The sequence below is a fragment of the Apteryx rowi genome, unplaced genomic scaffold, assembly GCF_003343035.1.
Source record: "Apteryx rowi isolate R43461 unplaced genomic scaffold, aptRow1 scaffold_339, whole genome shotgun sequence".
NCBI classification, from domain to species: Eukaryota; Metazoa; Chordata; class Aves; order Apterygiformes; family Apterygidae; genus Apteryx; species Apteryx rowi.
Window position 1 is genome coordinate 933,288 of NW_020449852.1, and position 17,131 is coordinate 950,418.

General features: G+C 41.2%; 1 protein-coding gene across 2 annotated transcripts in view; it reads right to left on the minus strand.

Moving 5' to 3' along the window:
* The window catches only part of HTR2A (5-hydroxytryptamine receptor 2A), a 35,841-nt gene extending 18,979 nt beyond the window's left edge, over nt 1–16,862 (minus strand). The window contains exons 1-3 of one of the 2 annotated variants that reach the window (XM_026072204.1): nt 16,720–16,862; nt 15,579–16,139; nt 9,408–9,608 (exon numbers count right to left, since the gene is read on the minus strand). In XM_026072204.1, coding sequence (XP_025927989.1) covers nt 9,408–9,608; nt 15,579–15,993 — 616 coding nt within the window. In that variant the 5' untranslated portion in view covers nt 15,994–16,139; nt 16,720–16,862. Of the gene's footprint in view, nt 1–9,407; nt 9,609–15,578 lie in introns of both variants that reach the window. The other variant, XM_026072203.1, reaches the window with a different exon arrangement.
* Between the last annotated feature and the right edge of the window lie 269 nt (nt 16,863–17,131).

The following is a 17,131-nucleotide window of genomic DNA, read 5'->3' on the forward strand; positions in this document are numbered from 1 at the left end:
ATCGTTTGATCTCATTGTGTAGTCCTGCAGTTTAACAGGGACTGGAAACAACTATCACATACGTTGTTTCATATTTGATTTTCTTAGTGATGATTTGGCACTAAGACTGATGGACACACACAACCAACCCTGTAATTCTTCTGGACTTTCTAGACCTCAGGCTAAGACACATTGTTTTTTCTGCCTGCTGCTTCCCTATGGCCTGGGTCTGCACCTCATGGCCCAGGTTTCTGACCACGCTCATGTGTCTGTATCCCATGTTAATCCAGATCGCTGTCCCTTCTCTCCTTGCCCCCTTCTGTGGTTGCTTGAGGAGGCTGCTGATTAACCAAAGGTCAGCTTTTTATTAGTTATAAAAGGGGATTGCACCAATGGCTGGGCAGTTATTGGGGCAGATGTACCACCACAGTGTATAATTTGGAAGGAAAATCAGGTAGTGAAGCAGATTACTGACCTGTACTGGTCTGTACGTAATGGCTAGGGATACAGTACTTCATACTTCACTGCCTACCCACTGGATAATGCCCTTCACATTGGCTGAATTGCCCTTTTTTTCAAATCTGCCTGCACCCTGGTCACATCTGGAACATATCAGGATTAATGAGCAGATGAAAAGGCAATGTATTCTAACATCTACCCATATTTCCCATTTATGTGTTGCTATGTAGGTGCTATAGCATAATCTYTAAATTTGTCTTCCTGCTAAATGTCACAAACCACCTTTAAAATGAAAAATAAGTACATGAACTACCCTTGCAACAAGAAATGGCTATGCTGCATGCTGAAAAGACCTGCTCATGTCCTGCAGTTGTGTGCCAGGTAAGGGTTGTTTCGCCCTGGGAACATTGAACTTAAAACTTTCAGGCACATTTGTGTAAGGAGAAAGTTATGCTGCTTACTTGGTGCACCAGAGACATAAAACCACACACTATTTAACTAAGTTGACTCAAAGTTCAGCTCAGCCTATGATCCTGGCATAGCTGTCAATTTGACATTTCAAAGCTCAGATCAAATGAAAAATCATAATGAGGGTTATTTTCTGCCAAAAGGGAACAAAACTTCCTAGTGGGTTTGATTTACTTGCAGAATAAACACTGGGCTGAATACTATGAAATATGCAGCTCCAACTTCGATCAGTTGGAAACTAGAGCTTTTATCATGATGCCTCTCAATCTGCTTTCAGGAAGTTATAGGAGTTTGACAGGTTGGTTTCCATCAATGACTCTAGAGGACTTAGTAAAAATTAGCTGACAAGCATTTGTTGTAAGTAATTAGGAATATATTGCCTCGGCTGTGACAAAACTGATGACTTTTGCTGGCTGGGGTGTGTTCAGCTTAGAAATGGTGCCAGCAACATGGGCCAAGAAATGCATGGGGAAATGTAATTGCGGTCTGAATGTCTGATTGCTTGCAATGTTCATGTTAATCGGACTAAATTAATGGATTTCATTTAAAAGCAGAAATGCTATGCTACATTTCTCTTTTTTAATGTTAGAAAATGTAGAACCTGACTTTAATAAAGTTTAATTCTTTAAAATACATAAAAAGCTGTGAAATTGCTCTATACAATTTCAAAATGACTTAAAATTACTTTTTTCTTGAAATTATTTCTTTATGCACTACAGTGCTACTTTAACAGCACAATTTTTAATTTATAAGGTGATTAAGTGCAATTACAGTGTACAGATGACAGAATTTATAAATCTCCAAATGATGCCTTGTGCATTTCTCTTCTGCTTATTTATATTGCATGTGGCTTCTGCTATGCAGAAATCCCAGCTCCTCTGATTATAGATGCTCAAGCAATTTCTCAGTCAATACTGGATCCCCTTTTGGCTATATACCGTTGCAGAGATCTACTGGAAAAAGATCAGAGAAGGCCTGTGAACTTGTCCTTCCTGCATTTTGCAACACCTCACCTGGCAGTTTCTGCAGCTGGGCTGTCCCGCAGTGGGACCCAGGCTCGTCCTTCCCACTCCAGGGTTGTGCATTCTGGATTCTTGTATGTAATGCACATTGTGCTAGATACACAACTGGCTAAAAAGTATAGCCTTTCAGAGAAGGAGGAATAACTTACAATAGGCATTGTACTGTGACTGCCTTTTTCCTTACATTACATTTATTCTGAAGCATCCTACAAAGAGAGACTTGCTGATTATAGGGCTTATTGCAGACCAAGAACAGTTACTTATCCATTCAAAGAGACCTGATAATAGGACCGGTCTAGTCCAATTGAACTTAATGGTTGTTTGGCAGTAGTTTCAATGTGAAGAAGAACATGGTCCTTATGGTCTTCAAAGCAAAGGAAAATTTTAAAAAAATAAAGAAAAAAGAAGACAATGAACAAATTCTGTCATCAGTTCCTTGATTAACCAGGTTCCTTCCTCAGTTTAAGCTATACTATTAAAAGTACAGCTCTACTGTTTAAAAGCTTCCCCTCAAAAAGAAAGCAAAGCAGAAAGAAAAGCCACACATTAATGTTGTGACCAGACCTCATTCCTTTTTTCACCTATAAAGGAGAATGTTTCTTGCAGAAGAGGATCATGCAAAATGTATGTGTGCCCTTGCAAAGGCAAAAGTGTCCATCTTCTTCTGATGAACAGGTGAACAAAATGGTAATTATATACATAATAATTATTCTATATCTGACAATACATATGTGCTTGTAGAATAAATTCTCTCCTGTGCAGAAGTTTGCCAGGTTGCTAACTGTGTCCAGTCTGGAAATTTGGCCCTATGGGTTTTTACGCTGTTTCTTTATCTCTCTGTTTCCAAATCTGAAGAATTTAGAAAGCGATTCAGTCATTATCACTCCTTTGAGCATTTTTTTTCAAAAAGAAAAGCATCAGGTCAGTAGCACCTCCTTGTTAGATACTGAAAAAACATACAAAACTTCAAAATGCAAGCTTTTTTAACCTACGTGGTTATGAGAGGGAGATATCTATGGTAAGCTGTTGGTCTGGTGGATGAGATATGTTTGCTCTTCTGGGAAGAATAAATCAAGCAGAGGATTCTGATGAGTGGGAAATGGGGGAATAATTTACATCAATAAGCAAAGTAATTATGATATTTATGTCTCTGTCTTAGAACCATGTTAACTACTACCTCATAGCCAGAATATATTTACAGATCAACTCAGAAATTTGCATCACAGCATTTAGTAATGTTAACTTCTCTCAGACAGCTTGCAAATGAAGTGCTTGCTAACTAATTAGCTGTCAGTTCTGGTGGGGTCATTAGTAAGGAAAGGAACTCCCTACTGGCATAACTATTACTGACTATTGAGCCTCATAGATTGTGTCTCTATAAAATAATACAATAACAAAGATCCTAGTGCTGTGAGATGCTGATGAAACTCTAATATTGTGCTTATGAAATTTTGTGTTGTGGCCATTCATTATAGTTAATGCAATTTTCTCTGTATGTTGTGTTACAATTTGTGACAATACCTATGGCATTTTATTTTTATGGTGGTATCTACATCCACATATGGAGCATGTCCCAGGGGACTGTTCAAATCAAAAAAATATACTGTTTGCCCTTGAGATCCTCCTACTGAAAAGAGCAATCAGTGTGCTCACTCTCTGGGAGATGCTTTCATAAGTACGTGAAAAAAAATAGAAATGTTAACTTGGGGAAATAATGATAAACACCACTAAGAATGTAAAGCCAAGTTTCCAAAAGTTAGAAGAAATGGAAGCAAAGGCAATGACTGCATGATAAAGAGTGTATTGTAGCAGATATTTCAAGATTATCTCCAGCACTTCCTAATTTGAGTGCTCACCTGCAAATTCTTGCTATGGAAGAACAGCATTATGTGTAATTATTTGCAATTTTACATATTTTGGCAATATATTCCATTTTATAAGTGGTCTTTTCCTATGCCAGACTCTCCCTACATTAGACTTGAATGAATTGGCAAGATATAAGCAAGTCATACGGAAGAAGTGGAGGAAGTGGTGGATCCTAACGTGCAGTCTCTTGGCTATTCTTGTCTTTTAAAAACAGTAAAAGGCATTTCAAATGAATGCTGTCCTTGACAGAACTAAGTGGCTGCTGAGCCAAAGGAGGCCAAAGTTGTCAGCAAACCACAATCCGGAGACCATGATAGTTGTACTCACCACATCCCCACTGCTTCTCTGGCCCTTCCGACTCTGCAGGACAGCTAGAAGTCAGCAGAGGAGCTGTTCTGCAGGTGGCCTGAGAAGAAAATGTAAGCCTCTGCATCAGCATAAAGCTTCCCATTTGCAAATTATCAGAGGAGTAAGTTGCACTGGGTGTGTTTCATACACCTTCAGGTAACATTTTTGCTCTGCACTTTGGAGGATGCTGCTTCGCATGCTGCAGTAGCTGTATTTTTGAAGCTTCTAAAGCAAAAGCAAAATTATGGAGAGATATGTTATGGGAGATATTACACTAGCTTCGTCCAGCTCCACTTCGGACTTTCTTCTGCATGAAAAGTACTGAATAAATCCAAGTTAGTGACTGGGGAGAGCAGAGACTGCCTGAAGGCAATGAACAGATGTGTAGGCTGAGCARGAAATGATAAGAGAAGAGAAAACTCAGCTGAGAGAATTTGGGCTTCGTTAAGCTTCCCATGACTTAGACCATTAACAGAGGAGTAGAGAGAAATAAGGACTGAGAAATGATACATATAAGAACTTAACAGTCATGACTTTAACTGCTTTATGTAGCTTTTTTGAGGATTTTTGAAGGAGAGAATGCTGTATTTTTGGCTTCTTACAAAGCAATATATTTGTTAGGCCCACTTAGAACTCAAAGGCGTTTTACCTGTATTTTTCAGCTTAGGCTTTATTTACAATTCTGTAGATTCCAGCTAAATGCTATTGAATAAATTCAGCTCTAATTTTCCTACAGAGGGAAAATGCTTGGTTTTTTTACAACTGTTCTCAGTAATGACCTCTGTGCTTTAAAACAAATGGAATATTTTTCAGGGTTTAATGGGCTTTTTCTTTCAACAGCTACAAATAATCTAATTATCCAGCCACTGTGGGTACTGGATGATTTAAGAATTAAAGACACGATTAGAATCTGTTACAGTAATTAGAATCCATTTTAAACCAATTGCCTGTGGCATTACATGGTCTAGTGAAAGAAGGACTGCTGGCTAAATGCAGCCACTAAATGCAAAAATAAATGTTAGTACAATTTTTCTTACTAAAAAAGTCAAGATTTCAGAAGTCACGTAAGTGAAATTGTCTGTCCTTTCTTATGTTATTTGTATTTGAAATATTCCACACGTCACTGAAGCCAATGGAAGGAAGATCACTGATTGAATGGGCTTTGGGTTAGATTCACTTAATAAAATTGTTATTATTAGTGAATAATAGTAAAATTTAAAAAATAATGAATAAAAGAAAAATTAAAAATTCAATGAACAAAAAGGAAATTTAATGAATAAAAGCATTATTACCTAAGTAAATTAATAGAAGTCATAATGAAAGAGGCATTGGTAGACTGGGAGGCATCAGGAGAACTTCTGCAGAGAAAGCAAGCCATGCCCCACAGATCAAATCGAATTCCTCTGAGAAGTCAATGAGCAAGGAGATGAGGGTGATCCAGCTGATGCAATGTACCTGGACTTCCAGAAAGCTCTGACAATACTATTTGATCAAAGGCTGTTAAAGAATTAAACTCTAATGGCACAAGGAGAAAGATCCTTTTGTAGAAAAAGGTTGTGTTAGAAGACGAAGAGTAGGGCTCAATGGTTCATTTCACAGTGAGGATTATGGGTGGTAGCATCAAACAGCCATCTGTGTTAGACCAGTGCTGTTCAGCCCATTCATTAATTGTCTGCATAGATGGTGGAACTGAGGTAAGTAAATTTGCTGACAACACACAGCTGTTGYAGAGAATTGTAGAAAGTCCCCATAAACCTCAGCTAATGGACAATAAAGGAACAGGAAAAATTGCATGCTAAGAAGCAAAAAATTGTACATACATGTGGGGTGGGGGAGAACGGCCCTACCTACGTGTGCCAGATTGACTATTATTGCTCAGGAAAGAGATTTTGGAGTCACTGAGCTGAAAACATCAGCTCAGTGTTCAGGGATGATCATAAAGACAAACAAAATGTAAGGATTTATGAAGGTAGGAATTGATAACAAAACAGAAAAAGTTATGACACCACATAAATTTGCAGTGTGGCCACATCTTAAATACTACAGTCTGTCCATCTGTGTCTCAAAGAGGAYGTAGAAGTACTGGAAAAGCTGCAGAGGAGGGTGCAAAGACCACTTGGGCATGGGATCCTTCCACCCTAACAGAGACTAAATAGATGGGGACTCTCAGCCTGGGAAAAGCAATGATTGAAGGAGACTATGAAGAAGAACACACTAAGGATTTTGAGAGTGAAGGAGCTATCAGAGATGTTATGATGGACAGGTTTCCCCCTCTTCACCAGGTGAAGTGAGCCTCTGTGCAGGGGAACATGGTGCATTTCATTTCTTTCTCTCACTCTTTCACTCTCCATCACATACATCATGGAAGTTCACAGGAGGAACCAGGGTGCCAGCTCAGCTGCAAATTTTATCAGCAAGGGGGAGGCAAAGGATATCTGAAGTGAGACAGGAGGGCAAAACTTTGAGAAACTTCTACATCTCAGAATTTCCCAGTGAAATGGCAACCGCACTGTGCACGCTGCAGAGAGCACATTGTGCCTGACACTGGCTCTGCCTGTGCTAGTTGTAGCTATGTGAAAATGCAGAGAGTTAAGTAATTTATAGCCCTGCTACTATAAGTAGTGCTGAGAGCCTGGAGATTAGTAAATGATAGATAAAGCACATCTTTATTCAGAAACAATTTCCTGTTAGTAAATGATATATAAAGCACCTCTTTCTTCAGAAACCATTTACTGTGGTCAGATCATGGCAGATGAGGAGGACAGGGCCGATAACTGATTGGCACTAAGTCGCATGGGAGGTCTGGGATCTGTCAAGATTCCTTATACTACTGGTATTTTTCTTTATTCCTTTCATATAGCAATAAGCCATGGTGCAAACTCAGTCTGGCCAGGCAATGGGCAGCTCAGCAGCTTTTGTAGCTTGTTGTGCGTTTGCTTCCCTGTCTTTCTTCCAAAGCACATCACATTTGCCAGAAATCATCCATGACACAGTTGCTAGGCTGGGCTAGGCATCGATTCTTCTTCCTTCAGCTCATCTCTCCATGCCTTTTGCTTCCACACTTGCCGCTTGCAAACCAGCTCAGCAGCACTTCCTTCCCCACATGGCTCAGTGCACTTGCCTGGATTCATTTGTATTATTTAACATACTTGCTGTTTTGGTGACATTAAATATGTGAGTGAGGTGGATTTTACCCTATCAGCCCACCTGTTTTCCTAACATCCATCATTACCTTACATTTGTCCTTATCCAACCACAATAAAGTAGGACTCTGTCCTCTTCACTTATGCCACACTTGAGTGCTTTCCAGTAAGGTCAGGAGTTGTGTTTTTCAGAGTTATATGAATAGGGACCATGTTGCTATCACTTGCCACTGTAATAACAAATACCGTCTGCAGCTTGGCCGGTCACTGGTGGAAAAGTCTCTAGAGAGCATAAAAGGTGTTTTTACAATGGCTAATTTTTATTTGTTATTCCTGCAAAGAACACTCCTAACTTTTGAAATTAAATATCAAGATATCAAGGAACTAAACCCTCCTGCTTCAGGACGTGCACCATGTTCTAACTAATGGGCCTTAAGAAACAATCTTTTCTGGATGCATTTTAGTAGTGAGATAATTTAGATACTCTGGTAGTGAGCCACTGTCTAAAGTAACATGCTGAGCTGCATGGACCACTGGTTTGCTTCTGGAATGGTGATTCTGACCTTTCTGTGAATTTATTAATGATTAAAAAATATAGTAATCTCACACGCACTAACCACAGGCACCACACATAGATACAGACAAACCCAATAAGTACAAAGTTAATGAATGCTTGACTTTTTTATAAGGAGAATACACTGAAAATGTTTGCAGTTAGAGAGATCCTAGACTGGAAAAACTGGACAGAGCAAGTAATATGTTTTTTACTGGGCCAGTAAAAAATGTGACTGTAGAAATGTAAGGTGTGATTCATCTCATCTAAATGAAGACATCTACATCCGAGCAAGACGCTCTAGGCTTCGTTTATAGCTAATAGAAGACTAGGTATTTTTAGGGTGCAATTCATCTGGCCTGTGTTGACATCTACATCTGTTCAGTTGAATGTACCCCAGAGCCACACGTAACGCTTTTAAACCCAGCCAGTTCTCTGCGACGGAACACGCAGAACTGTCCTCTCCTTGAGAGAGGGCTCTCACCATCTCTTTCTGTACTGCAGAAGATACAGCTATTTTAAGCCTTAAATATCCTGGACTGCTTTTTCTCAGACACTGAGCCAGGATCAAGTGGGGGACCAAGGAAGAATTCAAAGGGGCAGACAGGAGGCAGCATTAGGTCTTATCTCCTTTCCTTCCCCTCGAAAGAATAACAGGCTACAATTACCACTCACAATAATTTATATTAGCCAGGGAAGCAGCTAATTACCTTTAATCACTGGCGACAGTCATCTCTTTCAGGGCAAGAGAGTGAACTTCTCTTGCCTCTGAGTAAGTGAGCTGCCGATACTCAGGGGCTGTACAAAAACAGATGAGCCAGAAGGGGACCCACATGCTTTCAACGTTTTTGAGAATCATTGCCTTAGGACTATGAGCAAATCCCTGAAGTTATCAGAGACCAAACTTTTTCCACTTCCCATGCCATAAAACAGCTCCGGACCAAAGATGCTGCTTCCAGGTGACACTTCCAAGCCTAATTTCAAGCCAATGCAAAGAGAGATTCATCTGGTGAGTGATTTAGGGCACCTATGTCAGGCTGCAGCTCTGAACTGTCCTGTGGGGAAGCTCTCTTGTCTATGGTATGTGTAGAATATCTAATGCATCCTAAATGGGATGGGATAAATACCCCACCCTGTGCCCCAAGAAAGACAGAAAAGATCTGCCTGTAGGAGACATCTTTAAGCAAATTACCTTCATGAGAAGTCAGGAACAACTGACTTAAGTAAAACAGGGAAATCTTTTTTCACTTCCAGTCATTTTTTCTTTTCCCATATTAAGGTAATGATGGATAATCAATATGGGAAATAAACACATCTTTAAAACAAATCTGAACACAGTCGTTCTAGTACTGATGTATATTCTTTCTGTGACAGTGCTGCTCAGTTCTGCTCCAAATCCCATTGGCACTGTTGATTTCTATTGCATAATTACTACATTACAGCATTTCTTAGACTGTGGCAAACAAAATATTGCCGGTTGAGAATACAGTTTTAGGCTGCAATAGATATGTCAAATCCTCTCAAAAGCTAGAAATCTGCAATTACATGCTGAAATATTGCCTCACTTACCGACTGATATGGTCCAAACAACAATTATTTTTGCGAAAGCCTTGGTTCTTGAGTTAAAGCGGCTGTGATGGATGGGATTTCGAATGGCAATATAGCGATCCAGTGAGATGGCACAGAGATGCATAATGGACGCAGTGGAGAAAAGCACGTCCAAGTAGATCCAAACAGCACAGAGCTTAGTAGGTAGAGGCCATGTATATCCTGCACAAGAGAAAGCTGACATCAGCTAAAAAAATGTGACATATTCATGTCTAGTTGTGTTGGTCATATAGCACATATCTTTCTAGGAAGAGTTTACAGTAAGTGATGCCTTTGAAAGAAATTGCCTGACACTTCCTATTTTAGGAGACCCTTGTATTTTTTTCATTTGCTTGCACCCCTCTAAACCTTCATCTTTTGGGGATATCTCTGCTTCTTTCCTAGCTGTTAGAGAATATCGGAATGAAGCTGTCTAGAATTAATCGCTTAGCATAACTTGCTTAGCATTAGTAGCTAAATTTGCTGAAGCCTTAGGCCTCAAGCTGTGAATTTTTACCTAGATAAGTAAAAGGGGGCCCCAGAGCTGGTTCAAGCTGAAGGGATAAAGAAGTTACATGGACAGCAGGAGTAGCAGACCTTGAAGATAAGAAAAGAAGCAGCCTGCCTAGAGACAGTGAAGGGGCCCAAGGAAGAAGGGGAAGAACCCAGACCTAACTACTACTATTGGTCCAAACTATTGCTTAAGGGGTGGGGAATTCAGATTGTAAGGGTATAATTGCCCAGGGGTTTCTTTGTTTGGGGTCCCTCTTCAGAGGCACCCAGCTCGAGCTGTAATTACTGCACATGTATCATTAAATTTTATTTCTCTCCAATCTGACTCAGAACTTCTGCCTCRGCGGGAACCTAGGGTCGGACCCTGTTATGGTGGCAGCGAGCCTAATAGTTTCCATAACACTAGCCTACAGGCTAGATGCCTTTTTGTTTTTCTTTTTTTAAAATTCTATGTATGTGAATAATGTTTGATGCCATAATTAACCATTTCTGGCAGCAAAGTTAAGGAAAGATGCACAGTTTTGTCATTGTAAACGTGACAGTTCTCACTTTTCTTTTAGTATTTTTTTTCATGTAATTACTGTCTTATTAGCACCTCCTGAAATGCAAAACTTTCAAATGTCTGAGGCAGAAACTTTAGATTTAGTGGCATCTGAGGAACACCAAAGAAATGTATTTTGTTACATTCAAGTGATATTTATGTCACCTATCGTTAGGCACCGACCACGCACTTTAATAAGGAGGTTACTCTGTGTATCATCAGTGAGCACAGATAGGCTCCTCCAGAAAGAATAATCCAAAGCAAATGCATTAGTGTTTACCAATACCCAACCTAAATCTTCTTTGCTCCAAATTAAACTTTTTTTTCTCCTTGTTCTTTTCACTGGTCATGAAGAATAATTGATTACCATCCTTCCTGGAAGCTATTGGAGGATAGCTATCATGTTTTGGCTTATTTTTTCGTTTTCTCTTCTACACTAAACAAAGCCAATTTCTTTATCTTTTGCTTACAGACAATGTTTTTAGAACTTTTGTGCTTCTTGTTTCTCTGCCCTGGAATCTCTTTTATTTATCTACATCTTGGTTATAGTGGAGTGGACAAAATTGAATTCAGTACTTTTGCAAAGGCTTCCTGACTCCTGAGTGGACTAGAAGATGGCTTCACAGGTCTTACAGGGAATGCCCTTATACATCCTGAAATGGTGATAGCCTTTTGTATAAAAAAACATACTATTGACACATACTTAGTTTACAATCCATTTTGCCCCCCAAATCTTGTTCATTTTTTCCTGCAGCTTAGACAATTTTCCCCTGTAGTAGTTTGTTTGATATCTTCTTCCTATGTGGGTGTGTTTGCATTTATCCTCACTGAATTTCATTAGTTCATTTCAGATTTTCTCCTCAGGGGTCCAGACCATTGTAGGCAAAGCTGATCATGTCCCTCTGAGTGCTTGCAGCCTCTCCCCGCCTGGTGCTTTTGGAAAACTATGTAAGCTTATACTCTCTACACTATCCAAATTGTTAAGAACAGTATTGACTGGACCCAGGCTAAGCAGAGCTCTGTAGGACCCCTGTTCACAGGCCCTTCTAGTTCTGCAGGAACCCACTGCCAAATTCTCCTGGAGAAAGTTTTGCAGTTGTGGTGGTTTGGTTTAGAGCATGTTACCCAAGCTGCCCTTGGCAGTGCTGCATGGGGCAATGCCAAAGCTGGCGTTGTGATAACGTGCTAGTTTTTCACAGACTGCCTGTCTCATTTGGAGATTTGGTGTAACAAGATCTGCAAGAAAAGGAACAGAGGGAGAGGCGGAGGAGCTAGATCCATGTCTAATTAAATCCATTCTCAGTAATAGGGAGACCTATTTCTCCATGCTCTTGGACTGTGGTAATATGAGCTGACCCTAACAAGCCAGTCAGCATTTATGGATATGTTTTCTCTTGTTTTCTAGTCTTCCAATGGGGAATCCAGTCTCTGGAGTGCTGTTAACTGAGGGCTGGCATTCAGGGGCACATCTTGCCAGCAGCCTCTCCCTGTCAGGCCAGGCCAATTTACGCAAGGAAAAGTTTTTCTACTTGACAATAAAATATTTTTGCACTTGGCAACATGCATGTGTTCTCTTGCCTCAGTGGCCTTTGAGAACACCTTTTTCATGTCCTCACCACTTGTCCTCTCTCTAAGCCTGGCTGGGACAGGGATAAACAACATCCTTCTGATAAGCTTGAAGGCTACAGGGCCAAGGAATGGGGAGCTGGATGAGCAGAGCCAGCTGTGGATGCAATAATAGTGAGGAGGTGTGTACATAACATCCTCCAGATAGGCCTTAGGGCATGGTTTGTGCATGCGGTGTGGGGCACTATTGCCATGTGTTGTGGTCTGGCTAATGTCCAATTCACCCTTCCACATAACCAAGGAAAGACGTGGCTGCAATTTAAAGAGTTGGTAGGCAGGGAAAGGCTTGTGAGGTCCAGGATTTCCTGTGGTCCATGGGAGCTCATGAGGTCCTGGAGCTCAAGTGAGGGAGCCCCAGCCAAAGGACAGGCAAGTGATGCTCGTGCATCTGTGTACTCAGTCAGTGCATTTTCAGACTGAGGCTGGAGGAGGAGAGGCCAGTGAGCCCCTAGGATGAGAGAAGTTTTTGCTTCTCTTGTAGCCAGATGGTAGTATACAGGTGAGAAGGGATGTCTTTTCACAAGGACTTTGAGGAGAGGAGGCGAAGAAACGAAGCTGGCCRGGATGGCTGGGGTGCTGCTTGTTATCAGAAGGAGGTTTATGAAAACCATCTGAGCAAAGAGCTAAGGAAGTGCTGTAAAGAAAGAGGTGTGGAGAGTCACAAGGAGTGCATGGTCACTGAGGAGATCCTGTGCACCATCCTCCTGTGGCAGAAGTGCATCAACTATGGCCATGTCTAGGGTCAGCACATGGCTGGACAGGAGCCCTTTGAAATGCCTGGTACTCCTGCAGCCAGCCACTCCACTTTCCTTATGCAGCAGCAGGGAGTTAGTATCTGTCAATAATCCCAACAGCATTCTTCATGCTGGTGTGGTGAAAATCTCCAAGACGGGAATGACAGGCCTCCAGCCACCCACGAATTACTCTGGTGAGAAACAACATTGTTGTTGAACTCTGTGAGTTTTCTGTTCCATGGATACATCCACCTTGGCAGGCAGGAGTGAGTGTTGCTGAGTATCATTTTTTGCAGTGGAGACTGATGCTGTTGAGTGGATGGAGAAGCCTGCTTGGCCCAAAGGGTACAGGTTGCAGTTCTGGTAAGCAGAAATGGGGCAGGCATGGCTGGTGTGGGTGGCCAAGGCACCTGAATAAGAATTGCCCACAGTAACGATAAGACTTTAGATAACAAAGAAATTATCTCTCTTTTGAGCATAACTGAATCACAGAATCACAGAATGGTTGAGGTTGGAAGGGACCTCTGGAGATCATCTAGTCCAACCCCCCTGCTCAAGCAGGGTCACCTAGAGCATGTTGCCCAAGACCCCGTCCAGACGGCTTTCGAGTATCTCCAAGGAATTCCACAACCTCTCTGGGCAACCTGTTCCGGTGCTCTGTTACCCTCACAGTAAAGAAGTTTTTCCTTATGTTCAGATGGAGCTTCTTGTGTTTTAGTTTGGGCCTATTGCTTCTCGTCCTATTGCTGGGCACCACTGAAGAGTCTGGCCCCTCTGGTCACCATCCCCCTTCGGGGGACACTGGGTGAGAACAGGTGTCCCAGCAGAGTCCCCAGCTTGGGTGGACATGCCACTTCCAGATGGGGAAACATGCTCACTTCCCGATGCAAGGAAACAAGTGCAATGCCATGTGAAGGGCCTGCAGGGTAGGTGGTGGGTCCCCTCATTGCACAGTCCTCGGCAGTGCCTTGGCAGAGCGATGCGGGTGTGAAGGCCCCAGTTTGCACTGAGGACAGTCAGTGCACATGACGTGGTCGTGCAGCCATGAAGCTGGCTGCTTGCTGGCCTTTCTTGGGGTGGCTCAGCCCCAATGCTCCTGCACCAGGGGAGGTTTCCTTCTGTGTCGGGCACTAGTCACCCTCAGAGTGACTTGATGCTGTGCCACACCAGCACAGCACTTCTGCAACCCCACGCACGTCACCGGCTGGTTTTTCACTCGGAGTTACCCTGCAAAGGGCTCTCCTTCTTGTCCAGAGCAGTGCTTTGCAAAGGGAAAAGCAGGGGGAAAAAGAGTGAGGAGGCAAAGCTTCCTCCCTGGTGGTTTTTGGTGACCAGCTGCTCTTCTGTGCTGGTGACCACAAAGGGGGAGGACGCAGCTTTCCCACCCATGACCACAGTTTCAGCCAGGCTCAGGCGGCTGCCCTCCTTCGCTGCGTGCAGGAAATTCTGCGTCTCAATGTGTAAATCATTTCTGTAACGTGGATTTCAGGCATCTCTTTCCTCGGTGGCAGAGCCTGGCCAGCAGGAGTCCCTGTTGCATATCTCAGGGAATCACCCAGGATTTAAAAGGGTTTTTGCTATTCTCACAAATCAGATGATTTCTGCTCCTACAGCTCTATTTTGTGTTGTATTTCCCACTAAAGGTCATTGCCCCACTAATAAAATAAATCACAAAGTTATACTATTACCAGCACCAAATGCAGTTACAAATGCTATCAAGGGCAGTCTGTGTAGAAATACTGAGAGGGACAGCTGGAAATAAACTCCTGGTTTTCTGGATGAAATCTCCCTAACATTATAATCTCATGCTCAGAGCTTTAGTCCTGGAGTACTGAAGCAATCCTATAAGCTATACAAGTCTTCGCAGATGACCTCGCTTTCTTCATGACATTGCCTGTCTTCTCCATGAACTGTAGCAATTCAATTGTGGCACCGAAGAATTCATTTCTCAAAGTTTAGGGGTGATAACAGCCTGCTAATATTTCTGTCRAGCACATAGTCTGCTGCTTTTTTCTATATGTGAGCTATGCTGCAACTGATTTTGGTGAAAATGACAAGAAAGGTCTGCTAAAAATCACCTAAAAGGGTAGGAACTGTGAGTCATAATTCAGTTAATTCTTAAATAACTTCTCTTAAGCAGTCGTAACTGATGTTTAGTTTTGCATTTGTAAATGTTACTAAAATTAACTCCCATGCATTCTTTAACTCCCAAAATATTTATTCCAGCATTTGCTGCTAAGTGGCTGTCTAAGTAGAATATTGGTGTTAAGAGAATGATTAAAGTTTGAATTATTTCATTTTAAAAAAATGAAGGGGCTGCCTACTTTGAATCTAAAGGTAGTCATTAGTGCTTCTATGCATATTTGCAGAGCAAAGTAATTATCAGGACATTACATTCTCATTAGGAGTACTGAAAATTATTAGCCAGGGACAAAACTGAAAGAATAGAGAGAACAGAGAATCTTTGTATGCATTTTGAGACAGTTCTGTCAGAATCAGAGTAGTAAACTAATGTCCTGGACAATGTTTAAAATGTCTGTAATTAGAAATTTAAAGTAAGAAAAGATTCAAGTACTCCACCTACCCTTACAACTATTAACCAGTTCTATGTATTTCACCTTGTCTGGAGTGGGTACACTGTCTTTGTAGGAAGAGAGTGAAATAATAACAGCAACAACATGTGCATGCAATGTTTAAAGCTACTCAATACATGCAGTAGATTACACAGGTAATACTCACCGTACAGTATGGTTAACATTGACACAGGCATGACAAGGAAACCCAGCAGCATATCAGCTATTGCAAGTGACATTAGAAAATAGTTAGTGGCATTCTGTAGCTTTTTCTCCAGTGACACAGCCATGATGACAAGAATATTTCCAGCAATGGTTAAAACAATCACTATCACTGTCAGCAAAGCTGGCCAGTTTTTCTCTGAAAGCTGAAACAGGGAAGAGTAGCACGGTGGACTCATGCTAGCTTCACATGAAAGATTAGTCAGATTTTCAGAGTCCCCAGTCAAGTTAAAGAGATGTGAAATATTAATCTCTGCAGGTCCATTAACATTTTTGTAGAGTCTTCTCTCATGATTTAGTTCCATTAAGGAGTTTGCAGTTGGGTTCACGGAGCTCTCCTCATCACAAAGAATATCCATTGCTAAGTCCGAAACTGGTGAGATAAATAGTGAAAAATAGGAGATTATCACCCTTTCTCACCATCAGGCTTTATATTCCTCAGCTGTCCATGCCAGAAGTTGGTGGAACACAATCTTTCGTTGATTGTATTTTTGCCACTAATGTGCTGTAAAAAACCATACCAGAATTACTCCAAATGATGGAATGTTTTGTTTTTGGTTCCCTAGGAAGTCCACTGTTAGCACACATTGAAAATCCAGCTGAAGAGCAAAACCAAAGTGTAGAACAGAGAATGTGGACTTGAGGCTTCAGAGAGCAAAAACATTGGAGAAATAAAAGGGAAAAAACTTTTGCAACCACTAGGACTCCCCTCTGGAGCTACATCTTATTGCTATTGGTAGCTGTAATCACACAATTTTAAACACAGCAGTATTAAAATAGCTTGCCACACAAAACAGCAGAGCTCTCGCTTCTCTATTAAGAAAGTTGATTAAAGATTCCATCCAGCATCTTTTTCTCAAAATAATTAGATATGCTTTTATTTATAGTTCATCTTCCATAATATGGCTGATAGTCTCTGGCTTCTGTTGTATTTCAGGATCATTTTCAGCCTCATATCAGAGATTACTTATTATGCTCCATGTTGATTTTTATAGCTAATTGTACCTTTTGGCCCAGCATGGCTTCAAAATGGAAATTAAGCAACTAAGTACTACGATAAAAAATACRATTTAAGGAAGACTTACATTGTACTTCAGAGTCCACACTCAAACTGCAATTAGGTTCAGTTTGTACCCTGATTTACCATATCCTTCACTACATTTAGTCAGTTTTATGTCCGTTTTCTTCAGTTGCCTCCAAAATGGTGGTATTTGGAATAGTTGGGTTTTTTTTTTTTTTTTTTTTTTTTGACTTCTAAACTGCACACTTGAGTGAAGCCAGTTCCTGTGCTGTGAGTCTTCCTCTTTTCTTCTGAGAGATAGGCTGCTTGCCGGTTCTTTCCTTGTGCATTTCCCCTGCCCCAGGGCAAGCTATATTTAAAATAATAATAATATCGGAGCCCTTCTCAAAATGACACAAAAGAGAGCACACACTCTAGAAAGAGCAGCCGGCACAAAGGAATTACTGATTTCAACAGGAATGGAATTTCTTGCTCAC